Source organism: Lycium barbarum, chromosome 4, assembly GCF_019175385.1.
Source record: "Lycium barbarum isolate Lr01 chromosome 4, ASM1917538v2, whole genome shotgun sequence".
Lineage (NCBI taxonomy): Eukaryota > Viridiplantae > Streptophyta > Magnoliopsida > Solanales > Solanaceae > Lycium > Lycium barbarum.
Genome location: NC_083340.1, coordinates 141,371,750 through 141,393,683, shown reverse-complemented (window position 1 = coordinate 141,393,683; position 21,934 = coordinate 141,371,750). Strand labels below are relative to the sequence as shown.

Sequence of the window (21,934 nt, the reverse complement as noted above, 5' to 3'; positions counted from 1 at the left end):
AAATTTCCAGATTTTTTTGGCTATTTCCCCTTCAATGAAGACATGGTGTATGGTTTCCTCCTTAGGCTGAGTACAGCAGATGCACATAGGTTCAGCATTATTTGAGTAGTTTTTTATTCTCTCATACATAGGCAACTTGTTCTTGATAATTCTCCAACTGATAAAGGCCATTTTGAAAGGGATTCCTTTATTCCATATGCATTTCCATATAGGAGCTTCAGGCAGTCTCTTCCTTAGAACTTGGAATGCACTGGCACAGGTGAAATTCCCAGAGGAATTAGCAGTCCAAATGGCTTGATCCTTCTTGTTTCTCTGCCCAATGTCTACCCTTTGAATAATGTAGCAAATTTCAGGTGGCAGCAACTTTGATATGTAGTCCATGTCCCAATTGTTTCCTTCTAGGCAATCAAACACAATAAGAGTACCAGGGTTATTTTCAGATTGGTGAAGCAGAGCTAGAGGACCCATGCCTGTCCAATTATCCCACCAAAAGGATATTTTTGCTTCATTTATCCTCCATAAAATATAAGGTTCTACATCAGCTTTGAATCTCAATAATTCTTTCCAGATAAAAAAATGACAACCTTGAATTTTCCTGGAAACTACATGACCTCTTTGACAATATTTAGCCATCATAAACTGAGACCATATATTATCTTCAACTCTTATTCTCCACCATCTTTTGGCTGCAAACACTTTACATATATCCTCAATACTTTTGAAACTTGTACCCCCCTCCTGTTGAGGATAGCACATATTTGCCCAAGAACTCCAATGGTACCTCTTTTTATTATCAGTCTGCCCCCAGAAGAAATCTGCAAAGTGTCTTTCCAGCTGTTTTTATAATGCCCTTAGGAGGGGACATTGCTGCCAGAGTATGCAGGGTTTGAGACTGGAGCACATGTTTAATGATGATTGCTCTGCCCCCAGAGGATAGAATGTTGCCTTGCCATCCTTGAGCTTTGTTCATGACACTCTTTGCTATATATTATGTGTGTTGACACCCAATTTTGTCCCGCCTCTCCTCCGAAATACCTATTTACGCTTCTAATATTTTGAAAAATTAAAAAAATATATATTGTATTTTTACTATAATTACTAGCCTCTTATCAATACCGGCGTTTCATTATTCTATTACAGTTACTAACCATCATTATTATTATTATTATTATTATTATTATTATTATTATTATTATTATTATTATTATTATTATTATTATTATTCACACTTTTTTATCATTTCGGTATTTTACCAGCTTACGCACACGCATCGCATTTTATCTTTGCATGATTAAATAATAGTGTTTATTTACTGTGGATTTTCGAAATATTATTGCACGGCTATTACAACGCCATTTTTTATCTGAGCACTCATGATTGTATATTTTATATTAAGTAATATTTTAACACAAGTTATTTAATAGGTCTTTTATTTAAATAGTAGCCCAATCAACTCATACTATTTTTTGGACCAATTCACAAAGAACCAGTCCACATTTTAATTTACCGGACATCATTTTAATTTACCAGCCCAAATAATTAACCAACATTTTCGGACCAGCCCATTCTTTTAATTTTGCCCAGCCCATATTTTAGCCAAACCAGCCCATATTTTAGCCAAACCAGCCCATTAGTACTTAAAATAAAATCTAGCCCATTCATTTAATACCAGTCCAAAAAAGAAATTGACCCAGCCCACAAATTTTTGGATCCGACCCGGCCCAATCCCCTTATTTCTAACCTAAAACCCTTCAGCCGCCTCTTTCCTTTCCTTTTCCCTCTTTTCTCCCTCAGCTCACCGTCTCTCTCTTTCTTTTTCCCCTCTCCGCCGCTCCTCCTTCTTCTCCGCTCCCCCCACTCGTTCTTGTTCCCCACCACCGCCGCCTACACCGACTCCCATTTCCCTCTGCTCCCCACGTTACCTCCACCTTCTCCTGTTCCCCACTCCTCTGCATCCTCCACTTCATCTTGTCCCCCACACTCCTCTCTCTCTTCGTCACAAGAAACCCTAAAATTCGCCCTATATATAATCGTTTTCCAAGTCAAGAATGGGGGGATTTTTTTTCGGATCGTTAAGAACCCCCCAAGAACGAGATCTTTGATTCATAAAATTTCCCCAAACACAGTTGTATTAGCCGCAGAAATCCCCTAGAAACTGAGGCCTTCGAATCACAAAGAAAATCCCCTAGAAATAGGGTTCGAAGACGGAGAACCCCTTTTACAAAGACATAGTTTATTTTTTCCGCTGAAATCCTCTACAAAGAGAGATTTCTTAATCGTAGAAATCCCCAAGAATCGATGTCTTTGAATCGCCAGGTTTTCTTTGAAAATACCAGTATTTAATTGTTCCAGTTCCCCCTTTAAAACATCGATTTTCAATTTTTCTTGATATTGGCACAAAATATCAAATCTGGTTCTGTTCTTGCTTCGAGTGTTCGTTCGAATTCGAGCACACACGAGTTCAAATTTCGAAGTGTTTCGAGTGTAGATCAAAGATTCGCACCCTTAGTTCGCTGCACCCGAAGAAGGTAAACCCTTTTCCTTAACTATTTCCGTTTGTTCGAATTGTTGTTTATACTGTTTATGCTATGTGTTTAATCCCATATTAGTAGTAAATTTGATTGGGATAATTATGTTGTTTGTTAGAGTTACAGTAGCAAGCATGATTAGGATTAAGTTATGTTAGTTGTTTAGTTATAATTATAGTAGTAAGCAGGATTAGTGGTTAAATATTTTTATGCTTATATTGCTTAACTAGAGTTATTGTTTAGATGTTATGTAATGAGCATGATTAGGGTAAAGACATGCTAATATAATTGTGTTGTTTGACTAAATTGTCAGAATGTTATTAATAAGCTTGACTGGGAGCCCTTAGAATGTTGTTTAATCAAATGTTTTCATTAAATGTCCATTTAAGTAGCCTGTCTGTCGATTAATTGGACCCTGTTTGATTTAAAGCATTTGTTAGTTTCGGTTAGCATGTTTTCCAGTTGACAATGTTTGAACAAGTTTAGATGTGAAGTTTGTTAACTTAAGAATCTGGTGTGTACATATGATTCATGTTAAAGGTAGTATAATGTGTTAGTCCTCTGTATTTGTACTGGGTATCCTATCTATGTGTTCGTTTTGAACTGGTTTGGCTTTCCTGTAATTTGCTAGCCCTGCTTTGTTTATCTTAGATTGACAGTTAAAATATGTTGATATGTTAGCAAATTAGTTAAGTCATTCCAGTTATGTAGTTAAAACATATCTTATATGATTTATGTGGTTTATGTGTAGGGATGATTTAGTTAGCATAACCCCCTTGGAAACATATCTTATGAGTCTTTTGTAGTTTAGCATAACCCCTTGGAAATTTATTGGTACCTGTTTCTGTTCGCTTTTTTTTTTTAATTGGTTTCAGTCATCTATAATTCGTAAGAAATTGATTTAGTATGATTTGACACATTATTAGTACAGTTAGTAAATCTTGCTTGGTGTAGAGATCTCTTGGGATTGCTATGCTATTGCTGTTAGTTGGATCATGATTCAGTCCAGTTGGCATACGTCATTCTAAGTTGGTCTTTTGTGGTTAAATTCGTATGATGAGTCACCTGCAATGTTGTAGCCTACTTGATCAAAATCTCTTGCCTAATACCTAGGACTGTAGTTGTTTTACTGGTATCATGTTGCAACCTTCCATGCCTACTGTATTTTTGAGTTTGGACCTGTTATACTTAAAGGACTAGTGGCTGCTTTTGGAGTGGATAAGCAATCGATGGCTATATTCAAAATGGACACTAAGATTATTGTAATTCTGAGTCAGGTTATTATAGTACTCTCGGGCTGTCTCCTTATTTTACTGTTATCTGGCAGTTTTCTTATGGGTTTAATCCCTGATGTTTCTTTTAAATTGAGTACAGTCTTTCATGATATGGCCCTTGTTTGCTATTCTCTTCCTGTCATTTTTAAAGAGATCTGAAAATACAAATACGAACGGGTTGACTTCATCTCACAGCTTGCTCTAAATTCTGTCCAAGTTCAGATGAAAGATCCTAATGTAGCTTGCTTTGAATTGGATATTTATTCCCTTCGTATCTGAAATATTCCTTGGGTATCTCTCTTGGTTTGCCTCTACTCCCATGCTTGCTTCAGTCTCATTTCCTATGCAAACATGAGCAGTTGATATGTGTTTAGCCACTTGGTGTTTGCTTGGTGTTGCTGTTGGCAAGAAACTGCCTTCAGTTGTTTTAGTTTACTGTGGCAACTGATAAGAAACTGCATTTAGCATTCAAATCTGTTTGCTGGCATACAGTTGGGTATGAAGTCAGGCCCAGTTATTGAGTTTGTCCTTTGTGAGTGTTGCAGTTAGTGTAAAAAATCACATTCAAAATAGTACAATTTGTTTATTCAGTAGAGATTGTAGTCATGGTTTAAAGAGTTATGGGCTGACATTTGATTGATCCTTTTGTTAACAGTGCATGGTTAAAACATGATGCCCATCTTATCAAATAGAAAATGTTCAAATCTCTGTCTAGGCGCTACCACTGCCAAATCCTGATATTAGTTTTGCAGCCGTGTTTGCTCAAGTTCATACGCACATGAATTGCATTTGATAAACCCCATACAATCATACGAATCAACTAAGTGTACCACCTCATATATACACTTGTTCAAATCTGGATAAATTGTTGACATTCTAATGTGTCCTATGGAGCATGTTTGGGTATGTTTACTATATTGCAAGCATGTTAGGTTGGCTGTGCCTATGTATGTATGAGATATACATTAACTATACATGGCATATGCATAATTTTCTTTGAGTGTATATCTTATGCGTTTGATCTTATTCGTTTGATTATATTCTAATCTTTTTCCTTTCATTTTATGCATGACCATCGCATACGAGTCCGAGAGACTCGTTCTTCTCCTACATTTTATGTTGGGCTAAAATCCCAATGACGTCTCCTCCGTATCCAGTTCTGTCCGCAGCCAAGGGAAATAAACATGGAGTTCTGGGTTAAAGCCCAAATAAAAAGAAAACAGCATCAACAATTCTTAAAATGGGTTGAGCCCATTTAGCTCATTTCCTCATCTATCTTTTTTTTTTTTTTTTTTTTTTGCGTACTTAGTTTTTGTATTGCATGGTTAACTCTTTATCTTGTTTTATCTTCTTAATTTAGACGAATCATAGTTGAATTCGTAGGTTTAGTTTTAGTAATGGGTAGTTAAACTGATAACTAATGCCATAAGCTCCTCTCTCTTTCATTTTACGTTAAAATTATTTATGATACTCGTAGTATTTGTCTTCATTAGAATAATTGATTTTCAAAACAGTATGACTATATTTTTGAGCTAAAAGGATTTATCCTTACTACTTTAAAATTTTAAACGTCATTAATACTCAAATACAAACTCAAATATATTATATTAATAACTCTTCAAGTTTGAATCAATCATATTTTTTAACTAAACATAACTTATAAAATAATAAAAGGAGAAAGAAAACTCACTTCCTTTTACATTTTATTTATAAAAATAAGTCTAGATTTTTCTATATTGCCATATTCATGTAACCTAATCCAAAATTTAAATTTGCTAAGCCCTTTCTTAAAAACTATCACAAACTATTACATTTTATACAAATCTTATGTTAAACAGTATTTTATTTTAAAGTTTAGCCATATTTATAAGTCTTCTTTAAACGGCATTTTTAACTTAACAATGCTTGTAAGTTTATTTTCATGCAAATTATCACATTTCCTATAAATCTTATTAAATACTATCTTTCATTTAAGGCTTCATCAATATTTTCAAGTCTCATTTAATTTTTTTAGAATCTTCTTTTACGCACGTTATTATGTTTTCTACGAGTATTATTTTAAACAACACTATTATACTTTCGTCTAAAACCTTAACAACATTCATAAATCGTATTTTCAAAAAATGGCATTTAAAGTCCCTTTTATACAAATTATTATATTCTCTTGTAAATCTTATTTTAACTAATATTATTTTCTTTTAAAACTTTAGCAATATCTTAAAATCATTTTCTAAATTTTAAGCATTATATTTACTCTCAATTAATTAACCTAAGTTTGGTCGGATAACCGTAAGTTAACGGATTCTAAAGGATGTCTAACCCCTTCCCTTTAGGATTATATAGAGCCCTTACCTAGAATCACACTGGTTAAGCAGACTATTAATTGAGGTTTGGTTTTAACTTTGCCTTAGTTAATCTCTAGGTGTCCTAATTCACCGTTAAATTAATTAGGTGGCGACTCCTTAAACAAAATAAACAGGAATCACCAATATGTTGTACTCCTAAATTTAACTTCCCGGTTAAAATGGGGTGTGACAATGTGGTTGTCGACTTGAGAACTTACATCATCTATTTTTTAGTGTGTTTTTTTTTTTTTTCCAGTGGACTACAAAAGGACATGCTATAATGGTCAAAGTGGCGGAGGGGCATTTTGGACTGGAACAGAAGTGTCAGTCGGTACAACATGCTAGCAGATCTAGAACTCCAAGAGGGTTTCTGTTCAAGGCAACATTTGCAGTAGTGGTTTATGGGATATGTGGTGAAAGAAGCTCAAGAATTTTTCAGCACTACAAGCAGAAATATAGAATCACTGACACATGAACTGAAGACTAACATGTGCATAAGAGTTAGGAATAATGTGAAGCTGTTTAAATACATTAATACTTTATAGGATTTATCTTGGTTTGATGTTGAGACTAGCAATCAGGTTTGATATGCTCTTATTTTGTAATGTTGCACTGATGATTAATAAAATGACTGTTAATTGCCAGAAAAAAAATTGCGGACAAACGGCTAAATTGATCCAAATTAGAGACACTTTTACACTTGACCTACCACAAGACCAGTTTTTCCACATTCAAAAGTCATTAGTAGAGAGTGATATTTTTGAACATTTAGGTAACATCAGCATCGGGGGCTTTGTGTTTGGATAAACCTTTCGATGCATAGGGGCAAACTTGATTTTTTTTCTGGTCCTATAGCGGGCAAGTGCAGGGGAAAGTGCACAAATAGCCAATTTTAAGATTCTTTTTTAAGGCATAGCCGAAATCTATAGCTTTTTTCATGTTTAGATTTCTTCTTCTATGCTTTGTAGGTTCATCTCTTCATATCTATTTCGTTGTCTATAAATACACATGTTTATGAAAGATTTATTTTGTTAGTTCTATTTTTCCTTTCAAAGTTGTTGTTTAGTTCTATTAATGTCTCCATTTATAAAATTGTGACAAGACATGTAGTTCTATGCTAACTTAGACGAGTAATTTCAATGTGAGCTTTGGAAAAACGATACACGAGAAGGAGCGGAGGAGGAGAAGAGACATGGTCTTATTTGAAGTTTGTCTATAGTAACTACAAATTAAATACCGTTTTAAAAATTAGTTGTGGCTTAAATAGTAAAAGAAAAGGAGATGTAAGTAGCAATTTCTATTCGTATAAAACGGTACTTACTTTGGGGTGAATATTTTAATTTTGTCCCTACTTTTAATATTTGCGAAATAATTACGGACTAAAATACTCTTAAGTTGAGTGAAGAGACGTCGATAAGAGAAATTAACTATTGTTTTAAAATACATTTTAAAACCGTGACCTGTAAGTCATAACAAACTGATATGCTTCATGATATATTCAATCTAACTATTGTTTCAAAGCTACAAATAAATAAAAGGAAAATATATTTCAAAATTATGACATACAAGTGTATGGGTAAAAAAATGTACCTGACACGTGGACTTACCTGTAGTCAACACGTGTCAGTTTATTCAATGACGAATATATATCATACGGTAATGCTGAGCATGGCATTTACGCAGAAGCAACAGACTGGATCAACGGATAGAACATCAACAGAAACTACATACGAAATCTTATTTATTACGCATTCAATGGAATTAATGCAGTAACAACAAAACGGTTACTAACGGCTAGAATAAAGGAAATTAAATGACAATCATCAATTTCGCAATTAATGATTGCCGTTACAAACACACAACGGGAAGAGTACCAGATATGACCATATACCTATAAATAGAATTTTCATTTGTAGAGGAAGGGATGTGTTACGTCCCGTATTTTTATACATTGGGATAACTCGGATTAACTATGATAATTTAAGGCCAAGACTATTCCGGGATTTGAAGTCGAGACTTTTGACCTTTGATTTTATTTTGAGACATAAATTATATATGAAATTGTTGGCATTGAACACTTAGGAAAAATTTGGACCACAATTCAAAAAAAAATTGGAATTTAAAAATCTTGCACCAATAAGGCCTTGTGGCCATGTATATTGAGATGGTCCCACACATTGTGTGGCCAATTTTAATTGGTCCAACACATGTGTGGGCCACAAACAAAGAGAGATATTAAGTGGAACTTAAAAGATGACTTCAAGTCATCTTTCTTCATTATTCATAGCAAAATAAAGCCCCAAATTGAAGAGCTTCACCAAGAAGCTCACGGCCAAGAGGGAAGAAAAGCCAAGATCATTTCAAGCCTTCCAAAAATTATTTCTTTGGTTCAAACCCACTATTTTAAGGTCCCTAAGTAGCGTGGAAGAGTTGTTTGGGTCATCCAACCATTCGTGGGGTCAATTGCAAACCCTAACCAAAGTGTAGAATTGGAGAAGAAAGGTAAGTTTTACTCTTGTTTATGTGTTGTGAACATTTAATTCATGTTGTAGTATGTTAAAATGGATGAAAATTATGAAATGTAGTATGTTGGAAGTTGGGTCGTGTATGGTGTGTGAAGTTGTGTAAATGGGTGTTGTGACTAAGTGATGAATTAACTCTATTTAGTATGTTGATTGTTGTAGGGTGACCAAATGAATGAGAACTAGCGATGTATGTATATAAGTGGGTATGTAGCCGTGTATATAGCCTCCAATTTGTAGCAAAGAATGAGTTAATATCGCTTAGCGTTTTAATTATCGTCGTTATGAATTCTAGTTTTGAAATGAACATTTAATGACTTAAGATTGATGTTGAGATTGTGTGGGCTGTTTTGAGGTTTATTATGCGTTGATGTAATTGGTATATTTTATGAGAACGATATCGTTACATTTTGGATTGTGATACAAACCATGACTGGAAAATGAGGAATGTGGTAAAAAGGGGCTGCTCACGGTTGGGACTGTTTTCGGCCAACATAGAAAAAAAAATTATTATTGGCTTGTTGGAAAAATTATGTGAATTGTTTGGGATGTCCTTGAATATTGTTGGTAAGGATTCGGGTTGATAATTGAATGTGTGAGCGATATTGTGGCTTGAATGTAAGCCGTTAAATTGAATATTTGGAAAGTTGTTGAATGATGTAAAAGAGAGTTACTATTGTTATTTTGCATTTCGAATTGATTACCGATGTTGCTAGGTTGGTTATTGTGGTTGTTGTTGTTGATTTTGAGCGAGATAAATTCTCGGGTTGGCCTATTTACGGGGGAAATGCTGCAGAATTTTCTGTAGAATTTAGAGTTAGTTTGGAATAAATAAGTGCTTAAGTGCCTTTGGTTAATATGGGATATTCGTTGGCATATTTGTAGACCTTGGGGAGCCCGAGGCGTAGATTGGGATTAACTTTAGATCGGCTAGCTTGGAGGGCGTTCGAGGTATGTAAAGCCCCAACCTTCCTTCTTTTGGCATGCCTTAGTTTGGATAGGCTAGATTACGAACCTTTAGGAAAATCCTATGATTCGAAATCCGAGCACGATATGATCTATATATATTCCTTGGCACTCTTATGTATGATTTGATAAAAGTATGAACCATTACGTCTTTGAAATAATCGCCTTCCGAACTTTGTATAAAAAGGTTTCACTTTAAATAATTTCGAAATTTTTGAATGCCATATCTTTCGCATAAAGGCTCGGATTGTTTTGATATTTTCGTATGAGTTTGCATGGCCTATGATGAGTATGATTTCCATAGGCGGGCCCGACTCGGATAAATACCCGTCCGTGGGTCCCGCGACGTTCTTTTATGTAATTCAGAGAACTTTTGAAACAATTTGATATAACTATTACTTCGATTTGCAAGTATGATCATTTTACTTATGTTTGAGGTTATGATAATGATTTTATGCATATGACTACTCACGACTCTACTCGTGCATTCTGTTATTCCCTTCGCTGAGTCCCGGGCTGGTTCTGTTGTCGTGCGCACTTTGATATACTCCGGAGTTATGCTGTGCTTATGGTTCACCGAGCTACTCGCCAAAGAGGGTCGGGTTCCACTTATATATGATGTTATGGTGTGTATGGCGTTATGCTGTGTTATGATATGTGACGGGGATTCGGAGAATTGAAATCTTTCTGGTGTGATGCTGTGTTATGGCGCCATCGACGGGCGGGCGACCATATTCTTCTGTACCTTCTGCATGACTTATATATTTTTAAAGTAAACATTTTGATATGATGGATTTGTACCTATTCTCTGTACTACTATTTCGTTTATGTCTCAGGTTTGCTTCCGTATATTCTGCTTTGCATACTCAGTACATATTTCGTACTGACCCCCTTTCTTCGGGGGGCAGCGTTTCATGCCCGCAGGTACAGACGCACAGTTCGGTGATCCACCAGTGTAGGACACCCTCTCCTGCTGTTTGGAGCGCTCTTCTCATTTCAGAGCATACACTTTTGGTATATATATTTTGTTCGCTATGTATGCATATATTCGTTCAGGGGTACGGCGGGGCCCTGTCCCGCCATATGATTCGGTTGGTCTGTTTAGAGGTCTGTAGACGTATTTGTGGGTGTGTGTGCCTACTTCTGTACAGATGTGTTTGTATGACCCTATTCGTTATGGCAGCCTTGTCGGCGTGCACTTTGTATATGTTTTGGGCCGTTGCGCCATCCGTTAGCCTTGTCGGCTTTTGATACATTTGATAGCCTTGCCGTTTTTTTGACATATATATATATATATATATCCGCATACGGTTGCGTTGAGATGTGTTTGAACAGTTTGATATGGTTTTAGACAGCATATAGTATTTATGGCCGTATATGCTATTTTGTGTGTGTGATTCGATTGAATAAATACGTCAGCGTGCCCAACTAGGGCGCCAGTCACGGCCTACGGGGTTGGGTCGTGACAGGATGGTAGTCTGACTAAGAAAAATACACTATTATTATTGTTTCTGGCTTATTTTCTCCTTTACACTTTGATCATCAAGCTTTCATTCATTCTTGAGGATTAAGAACTCTACTACTGTTGTTCATCAAAATTGGAATAAGTTTACTCTTTTCTCTTTATTTATCTATTCTTTATCAATAACTAATAAATTGTTTGTCTTAATTCTGTTATTTATATCAAATTACTACCAACTATAGTTAACCTTAGAACGAATTCAACTATTTGAGTAAAATACGAATTTTGACTCAAACAATTTGGCGTCGTCTGTGGGAATTCTACAGTTGGCTTTGTAGTTTGATCTCTATCTTATATCTGTTTACGCAAGCGTTATTACTTTGGTATTTTCTACTGTTTGTGCATTTAGTTATGACAGGAGTTACACTTACACCACCCGTTGACGGAAACAGAAATACCAATGAAGAGGTATTGGTTGATTCAACTAATGGGACAATAGGAAACACGTCAATAACGGACCCAAATCAAGCTTCAATCCTAGTAGGAGATTTGCGGAAGTTCCTGAAGGGAGAAATGGCGGAGATGATGAAACAAATGATGGTGGAAATACGGCAAAATTCCACACGGCCACCTCCATTGAACGGGATTGTTGGTTCAAGTCGAACAGTACCCCTTGAACAAAGAAACTTAAATGGGGAGCCAGTCAATGCCGATGATCTCGGCGTAACAGCAGAGGCAACAAGTCATGTCGAGGTTGATATCAATCCAATCATACTTGTTCCAATATTGCAACGGTTTGAGGAACACATGAAAAAATTCAAAGAACATGAGGAAATAATCAGTAGAATACCTGAGGCACCACCCGCCATAAAAAAAAAGGAAGATAGTGATTACATCTATCATCCACGAAAAGATTCTGCAGATTTGGAACACGTTCCAGAAAGTTTCAAATTACCAACAATAAAAAAGTATGACGGAACTACCGATCTTCAAGATCACATCACTGCCTATACATCCGCTATTCGCGCTTGTGATATTGGGCCAAAGATGACTCAGTCTGTTATGATTAAACGGTTTGGGCAAGTATTGACAGGAGGAGCGTTGGATTGGTATGCAAAATTGCCCCCAAATTCACTTGAATCTTTTGCGGATTTGGTGGATAAATTCAAGAAGGCACGCAATGGGGGCAAGAAATGCAGAGAAAAGAATGGAAGATATATTCAACATCAAACAAAGGAGGGATGAAACCCTCCAAGAATTTGTTCACCGCTTCCAGAAACACCGCAACACCTTGCCGCAAATTGAAGACAAATGGGTTGGGATTGCATTCCGACATGCATTACACCCCGATGGAACGCCGGCAACAAAGGATCTCGCCAAACACTTAATTGAGTACCCAACAAAAACATAGGACCATATATATTATCAATACTGTTCAAAAATTCGGATAAAATAGGATATCATTAATCCAATCACGAGGAAGTCATCGCCATCAAATAGGGATACGTCAAGTAGAGGCAATTTCAGAAAAAATGATGGAGATAGGACGCATAGAAGAGAACGTTATGATCCATACTATCCACGAGGAAGCCGCAAAGGTACACGAAGAAATAATCAATATCTGCATAGATCACCACCAGCAGCAGGGACTTCCCGAGGAAATTACAACACCGGAGCTCCAAAACTCACGGACTATAATTTTTGTGTTTCGACATCAGACGTAGTTGCAGCATTGGACAAATTAGGTAATAGGGTTAAATGGCCTGGGAAAATGAAATCGGATCCAAGCAAAAGAAATCCAGAACATTTCTGTGAATTTCACAAAGGTCATGGTCACAAGACCGAGGATTGCTATGCATTGCGATTAGCAGTTGCCGATTTCTTAGAACAAGGACATTTGATGTAGTTACTTTCAGAGAAAGGCAAGCAAGCATATTATCTGAACAGGGAGCAAGGAGCGCCGCCACCACTTCCCGAGCCAAAACGAGTAGTTAATTTTATTACAGGTGGTGCAGATATTAATATTACAGGAGAGCTGGACGTCAACAAAATTAGTTATACTTCAGGCGTGAAGTTCAAGAGGATAACAACCAGAAGTGAAAAGAGGGATAGGTTGGCTCTCGTCGAAGATTGTATCACCTTCGATGAAACCGACGCCGATAATATGCAATTTTCGCATAATGATGGGTTAGTAATTACTTTACGCATCTTAGATACTGATATTAAACGTGTTTTTGTTGATCAAGGGAGTGCTGCCAACATCATAAACATCAGGGTCATAGAGGAGATGAAATTGACGAGCAAAATAATCCACAAATCCATCATGCTCACTGGGTTTAATAATTCAACAGAAATAACTCTAGGTGAAATCATTTTACCAGTAGTAGCGGGTGGAGTGGAGCTACAAACTGCTTTTTCAATTATCTCCTCTGCGATGGCTTACAACATGATAGTTGGACGTCTCTGGATTCACGCCATGAAAACAGTACCATCCACATATTACCAAGTGGTCAAATTCCCAACGCCATGGGGCATAGGTGAAGTTCGAGAAGAGCAAAGAATTTCCAGAGACTGTTACGCCGTGGCGATAAAGAAAGGCGTGCCAAAGGTAGAACATTTCAAACCAGAAAACGAGTGTAAAAAGGATAGACAAGTCTACTAAATACTACAACAAATGAAATCAAGCAACAAGGATGCTGAAAGGGAAATATACGTGATCCTTTAATAGAGGGACATTTAACGACATTAGTTGAGGATCTCGACCCAATGCTATTTGGTGATGCATCTCTGAAAAAGCTTACGTTCTTTGGGTGCAAACTGCACCAACCAAGTAAGTATATTTCATTTTTATGTGACAATATAGATGTTTTTTCCTTTTGCCACGCTGACATGACAGGAATAGCACCGGAGGTAGCAACGCACAAATTACATATTGATCCTTATCACAGACCTGTAAAACAACCCCGAAGAAGATTCCCTGATGATAGAAGTAAATTCATAGAAGAGAGGTATAAAGATTATTAGATGCCGGATCCATAAGACCGGTAGAGCATACAGAATGGGTATCGAATGTAGTAGTGATACCAAAAAAGAATGGAAAGATGCGAATGTGTGCAGATTTTACAGATCTAAACAAAGCATGTCTGAAGGATCCATTTCCACTTTCTCATATAGATCAAATGATAGACACAGCAGCCGGCCATAGAATGTTAAGTTTTCTTGATGCGTATTTAGGATACAATAAAATCAAGATGAATCCAGCAGATCAAACAAAAACAACATTTATAACTCCGAGGGGTTTGCATTGTTATAATGTGATGCCGTTTAGACTCAAGAATGACAGTGCAACATATCAACGGTTAGTGACCACTATGTTCAAAGATCAGCTGGGAAAAATGATGGAGGTGTATATAGATGATATGGTTATAAAATCAGAAAGAGCTGAAGACCACCTGATTCATTTAAAAGAAGCCTTTACAATACTAAGGCAATTCAACATGAAGTTGAACCCCAAAAAATGTGCATTTGGCGTGTCTTCCGGAAAGTTCTTGCGGTTCATGGTTTCAAAGCGAGGAATAGAGATAAATTCAGACCAGATAAAGGCAATCGAAAACATTCCTGATGATCTCAACAGCATAAAGGAGGTGCAAAGTTTGGTTGGTCGGGTAGCAGCGTTATCTCGATTTATTTCAAGATCATCGGAGAGATGCCACAAATTCTTCACTGTACTGAAAAAGCAGCAAAAGCTTGAGTGGACGCCAGAATGTAAACAAGCATTGCAAGAACTCAAAAGGTATCTTTTAAGTCCACCGTTGCTGTCAAAACCAAACCCCGAGGAAAATTCGTTTATATATCTTGTTGTTTCAGAGGTATCAGTAAGCGCGGTTCTGGTAAGGGAAGATGAAGGTAAACAATCTCCGATTTATTATGTTAGTAAAACATTATTAGATGCTGAAACCAGGTATCCACATTTAGAAAAATTGGCTCTAGCTTTAATACATGCTGCTAGAAAATTAAGGCATTATTTTCAAGGCCATCCAATTGTCGTGGTAACAACATTCCCCCTACGGAGTATTCTCTATAGGCTGGAATTATCCGGCAGATTGGCTAAGTGGGCAATTGAACTTAGTGAATTTGATATTACTTATCAACCTAGAAATGCGATAAAATCGCAAATTCTTGTCAATTTTGTAGCAGATTTTAGTTCAAAATTAACCTTAGAAGTAGAAAAAGAAACCATCACAAATACGGGGTTATCCTCCGGGATATGGACCTGTACACTGATGGGGCATCTAATAAAAGTTGGTCGGGATTATGCTTAGTACTAAAAGTACCCAACGATGAAATTGTTCGCCAAGCCATTAAATGCCCAAAGGTCACTAACAATAAAGCCGAATATGAGGCTGTTGTTGCAGGTTTAAAGCCTGCTTTGGAATACAGAGCAGAAAGCATCAAGGTACACTGTGATTCACAATTGCTGGTTAACCAGGTGAATAGAACTTTCAGTATCAAAGAACCACGAATGCAGAAGTATCAAACACTCAGACCTCTTTGCAAGATTCAAAGACTGGGGATTAGAGTAGGTTCCACGGGAAAGTAATGCCGAGGCCGACGCCTTAGCAAAATTGGCATCAGCTGCTGATCCCACAGAACCAGGAAGCAGAAGTGTGATCCATTTATTGCATCCAATTGGTTGCGAAATTGAAGTACGTGCGACGGGATCAACACATGATCGGAGGAATGAGATACTTGATTATTTGCAACAAGGGACTCTACCCGCAGATAAGATAGAAGCACAAAATTACGAGTAAAAGCAGCTAGATATTGCCTGGTTTATGGAGAGCTATATCGGAGAACTTTTGGAGGGCCACTCACCAAGTGTTTAGGCCCAACAGACGCAGAACCCATTATTGCATAGTGGATATTGTGGAAATTACTCCGGTGGGAGATCTTTAGCCCGATGCTTCCTACGTGCAGGTTATTATTGGAACACAATGGGTAAAGATTCATAAAATTTTATAAGACGATGCAAAGAATGCCAAGCATATGCATCTGCAATACATCAGCCTGCAGAACCACTAAATTCAGTCATTACCACATGACCGTTCATGAAATGGGGACTCGACATCATGGGACAATTCCCCGAAGCCAAAGTTAAAGTAAAATTCTTACTTGTTGCAACTGACTATTTTTCTAAGTGGGTTGAAGTAGGGGTATACACAAAGATTGGACAAGAGCAAGTTATTAATTTCCTCCGGAAAGACATCAGATGCCGATTCGGAATTCCAAAGGAGATAAGCTGCGACAACGGGAAGCAATTTATTGGAGCAGAGATAACAAATTTTCTCCAAAATCTTAGGATCAAACGAATAACGTCCTCACCATATCACCCATCAGTCAACGGATAGATAGAATCCACAAACAAAACAATACTGAGAGTGTTGAAAAGGCGACTCAGCAATGCAAAAGGAAGTTGGCCTAATATCCTTCCCGAAGTTCTTTGGTCTTATCGAGTTACTCACAAAACTAGTACTGGAGAAACACCTTTTTCACTAGTGTCTGGAGCTGAGGCATTGGTACCAATTGAAGTAATAGAGCCAAGGATAAGATATGCACATGCAACGGATGCAGAAAACATGAAAGCAATGAAGGATGGACTTGATTTGCTGGAAGAACACCGAGGATTAGCTCTGATCAAATTAACAACACAGAAACAACAAGTGGAAAGATGCTACAACAACAAGGCCAAACTACAACAATAAGGTCATGCGAATGATAACACCAGCCACCAAGATACCGAACGAAGGCAAACCAGGAGCAAATTGGGAAGGAACCTATGGGGTTGTAGCTGATGCAGGGAAAGGAACATTTCAATTGGAAACTTTGGATGGGAAAGTTGTCTCCAAAAAATACAACATAAGAAATTTTTAGCTATTCCATTCCTGACATTGAGGTGCATTCGACAAACTGTACACTTTTTCCCTTACCCGGGTTTTATCCCGTTTGGGTTTTACCGGGAAGGTTTTTAACAAGGCAGTACGTAGGATGTATGGGGAATGGAATACGTGTATCATTGTTTAGTTCTTCATACTTCACAACAAAACAATGGGGGACTATCACCAGGAACTTACAATAGAGGCTATCGCCTCAAGAATGTACGGAAAAGGCCTCCGGGCTCGACTCATAAACTTATAATCATGTTCGAAATAAAGTTAGTTAGGACATGATCTTTGTAAGTTTGTATGGTATATTCATGATTCCGATCATATTACTATTTTCAATTGATTATATTCATGATTCCGATCATATTATTATTTTCAATTGATTATATTCGTGGTTCCGATTACGGTAACATCCTCGACGTTTGGATCTTCTCCGATTACGGTACCCTCAAAAAGGGTATCTTTGGCAATTTCCACAGGAGTGCTCCCGGAAACATCCCCGACCTTTGGATCTTCTCCGATTACGGTACCCTCAGAAGCAAGAATTGATGCGTCTCCGGATAAAATTTCCACCTCATTTGAGATACTAACATCATCTTCCTCTTCACTCATTTCTTCTTCAGCCATAGATTCATCCTCATCATATCCAAGGATTTCTTTGGCTTCTTTCATGTTCCGCTCAGCAACGGGGAGAGTTTGAACATGATCAAAAGAAGTAGGGTTGAAAGTCTTCAAAAAATCATGATGAGCTTTGATAACAGCCCAATAAATCTTTTGTTTTTCATCCTCAAAATCCTTCTCCATACTTTCAATCTGTCGCTTGTACATATCTTTCCGTTCCAGGAGTTGATTTGAGTGATCACGCAATTTTTTGGAATGACCTATAAACTCCGAGAATTTTTTATGATTCTCCGCGAAGGCAATACTTTTGTTATTGAGCTCCCGATCTTTATCTGCCAACTCTTTCCGAAGAGCATGGATGTCATGTTTACTTTGATCTAGATCAATCAAAGCCTGTGCAAGCTCTCCAGAATCTTTGATATTTTTCAATTCCAAAGTATGAAAATTAGATTCAAGTTTGCTGAATTTGGTACTTTGATCCCACAATTTGTTTTGAAGATCAATTTGAAGCTGATTCGATTCCACCAATTTTTTCTTCAGATCACTGATAACCAACTCTTCCTATTTTGCTATGCGAAAAGCTTTGGCTTTTTCTTTTTCGAGCTCATCAATTCAGCTCGAAGCCCCACTATCTCACCTTTGGCCTTGTCTAACTCCACAACAAAAGAGTTGCGTTCCGCCTTAAAATTTTCACTTCCTGAGCAATTACGGCGTTCTCCTCATGAAGCTTTTGAATAAGTTTAGCCTCACCTTCAGAACTTTCAAGACTCCTACATAAATATGTTTGAGCCTGAATCATAAGCCCGAGAGCGACCATGTCCATTTGATGAGTGGGCATATTTTTTAAAATCATATTCTCTTTGGGACCAATATAGTTATGAGCAAAACGGCTCATCGCGTGAGGATTGGCTAAAAGATTGTCCTTATCCGACAGTTCAAAAGAACGACTATGATTAACGGTGAGAGGAATGAAAGTCTTCATCCACATAGCAGCAGGATCATCTACATGAAGAAGTTGTGCTCGAGAGTCAACCCCGTGCAAAGTGTTTCCTTCTTTCCAAACGTTTTCCCCTTTATCGCAACACTAAAACGGGAAAGGGGTTAAGCTGTATTATGAGGAATAGTATGGGAACTTGTTCCTTGCTGTTGAAAAGGAGAAGTAGAAGTACCAGTAGGAGTATCGGCAACACTAGCATCAATGTTTTCAGTATCGACCAAATCTTTAACATCAGCTTCATCAACAGTACCAGGAAGACAAATCTCAGTTTTGTCGGCAACAATACCATCGGTAGTATCTGCCTCAGGAATCGTAATGTCATCTTCATTATGGCACTCGGTAAAAACTGGTAAATTTTCCATCTCCTTCACCGAAGATTCATCTGCAATAACAACAATATCAGAAGAGGTGGGAAACTTATCCCCCTGTGACGATGTAAAACTAGAGAAGAATCTTCCTCAGAATCAGTACTCTCATCAATCAGCCTCAATTTACTAGGCGTACCTCCTGTCCTCTCGGCAACAATATCTGACGACTCCGCAAGAAATTGTTTCTTTAATTTTCTTTTCTTCAAGGCAGGCTCACCAACAACTTTGGGATCCTTAAAATCGGCATTAGACCTCTTATTAGTGAGAGATCTTATTTTTTCCAACGCCGAATCGTCATCACTCGAAAGAGTTAGTCGTTTCTTTACTACTCCCTTTTTTGAAAGACCTGAGAAGAATAAAATGAATATAAGATAAACTTTTTCGCCATTACAAAGTAAGATATTTCTTCAAATATCCTTACCTCTGCCTTTCGTAGACACTCCATCCGATTTCGTCTCTTTAAGAGTACGAATGCCTTTAGAAATGGCATACGCCCCCCCATGTATGAACATTCACCGAAGCTCGAATCACAGCTTCAGTAAACTCCTTTATATTTGAAGGTTTAACCAATCTAGGGTTAAAAGCTGCCGAACAAAGGAGAAGTTTAAGGAGAAGAATTAAGGAAATAAAAATTTCTTTTATTAAAAATAATATTACCTCTCACGTTCCATTTCTCCAGAAAGGTATCAGCATCCCCGTTCACCAGCTGAGCAGTGGAGATAAATACGAACTCGTCACCTCAATGCCGGTCTTGCCCATCTACGGGGTCATCAAACAATTTACTAGATCCCCGAGCTTTAAACATAATCATAGAGCCCTGGATAAAATGAATTGAATTCAATATAAAATATGGTCAAGAGTAATATTCACTCCTGCCAGACGAGCAACATGCTCGAGTAATTGAAGCAGTCGCCAAACCCCAGGTGTAATTTGTGCCACACAAATATTCAGACGACGGCACAATTCTTCTATCAACGGCGGAAGAGGCAAAGAAAAGCCAATAGTAAAAGGATAGAGATACACCGCCAAAAAACCGGGAAAATGAGCAGTTGCAGGCTTATCCTTTCCCGGAACTACGACATTGAGATCAGGATTAGTCCAGTCACACCTTTCCCGAATAGAACCAAGAGACTCTTCAGTAACCTGAGAAATAATTGAAGAAACTAAAAACATTTTTTCCCCGTCTAGCTCTGAAATATCACGGTTATCGCCTTTTGGAAGAGTAATCTTTAGATCTGAAGTATGTGAAGGATTCCTCGGAAGTTGATGTATAATGGAAGGCAGATGTATATTAACCATATCAGCTTCATCGTCACCAACATCAGAAGTTGATGAAGATGAAGGTTTGGAGTCAGCAGCAACAGTTATAACGTCACCCATAAATTTCTTAGGAGGCAATATGCTCTTAGGTTTCTTAGCGCCGACATGAGAGGGAAGAGCGTCAACAATGACGGTCTTTTCTGATGAAATATTTTGAGAAGATGAAGGAGAAGACATGAATAGGAATTGAGGAAACCAAAGAAATCGAAGAAGAAGGAAAAGACGCGAAAGAATTTGAAGACTGAGAGTTTTGGAGCGGAAAATTTGAGATAATAAGAAGGTAAAATTTAAATTTTTGTGTAAAAGGTAAAACTACCATCATTACCTTGGGAAACGACGAGTAAAATGTAGGGCACTGCAACGGCCACGTGGCCCACGTCTGACTTCATTATTTAATGCAAGTCCTTTCAACTTCTGTGATTATGCCACGTATTCATCACGTCAGTGGGCCACGATCTGCAGCCAGTTACAACTTTTCCTATTCCACAGGAAGAAGAATCAAGTATCTAATCAAGAGAAGATTGATGAAAATCGGTAAGACAATTTCTCGGAAACATCTTTGCGATGAACCCGAAAAATTGAGGGACTATCTGTATGGGTAAAAAAATATACCTGACACGTGGACTTACCTGTAGTCAACACGTGTCAGTTTATTCAATGACGAATAAATATTAGATGGTAATGCCGAGCATGGCATTTACGGAGAAGCAACAGACTGGATCAACGGATAGAACATCAACAGAAACTACATACGAAATCTTCTTTATTACGCATTAAATGGAATTAATGAAGTAACGACAAAACGGTTACTAACGGCCAGAATCAAGGAAATTAAATGACAATCATCAATTTAACAATTAATGATTGCCGTTACAAACACACAAAGGGAAGGGCATCAGATATGGCCATATACCTGTAAATAGGATTTTCATTTGTAGAGGAAGGATGGAAGTCTGACTAAGAAAAATACACTATTATTATTATTATTATTATTATTATTATTATTATTATTATTATTATTATTATTATTATTATTATTATTATTATTATTATTATCTACTTTATTCTTTGTTCATCAAGCTTTCATTCATTCTTGAGGATTAATAGCCTATTTGACCAAGCTTTTAAAATTTGTTTATTTTAAAAAATACTTTTTTTTTAAAGTACTTTTCAAAAAAGCACTTTTAGCGAAAAACAGTTTGTGTTTGGCCAATTAATTAAAAAAGTACTTTTGAGGAGAAAAGGACCAAAATCATCCATAATGTTTGGGTTTGGATCAAAATCATACATATTCTTTCACGTGGTGCACTAATAGTACATTATGTTTGCATAAGTGGTGCACTTTTAGTCACAATCCCAAATAAATTTAACGGAAAAGAACAAAAATGCCCCTGAACTTTTAGAAAAGGTATAAAAATACCCTTTATTCATCTATTTTGCTAAAACTACCCCTCAATTCAACTTTTTGGCTCATTTATTCCCCTTGACTAACGGACAACACTAATTTTTTTTTTTTAAAATAAATTGCACATGACATTTTATTACTGAAAAATTGATTTATTCTTTTAAAAAGAAATCTGAAAAATCGT

At 37.1% G+C, this 21,934-nt stretch overlaps 1 protein-coding gene across 1 annotated transcript; it reads left to right on the top strand.

Annotated features, from left to right (window-relative positions):
* The first annotated feature begins 12,629 nt into the window (after positions 1–12,629).
* LOC132637937 (uncharacterized) lies at positions 12,630–13,759 on the top strand. The gene is made up of 2 exons (XM_060354949.1): positions 12,630–12,695; positions 13,004–13,759. The coding sequence occupies exons 1-2, from the start codon at positions 12,630–12,632 to the stop codon at positions 13,757–13,759; spliced, it is 822 nt and encodes a 273-aa protein (XP_060210932.1).
* The last annotated feature ends 8,175 nt before the right edge of the window (positions 13,760–21,934 follow it).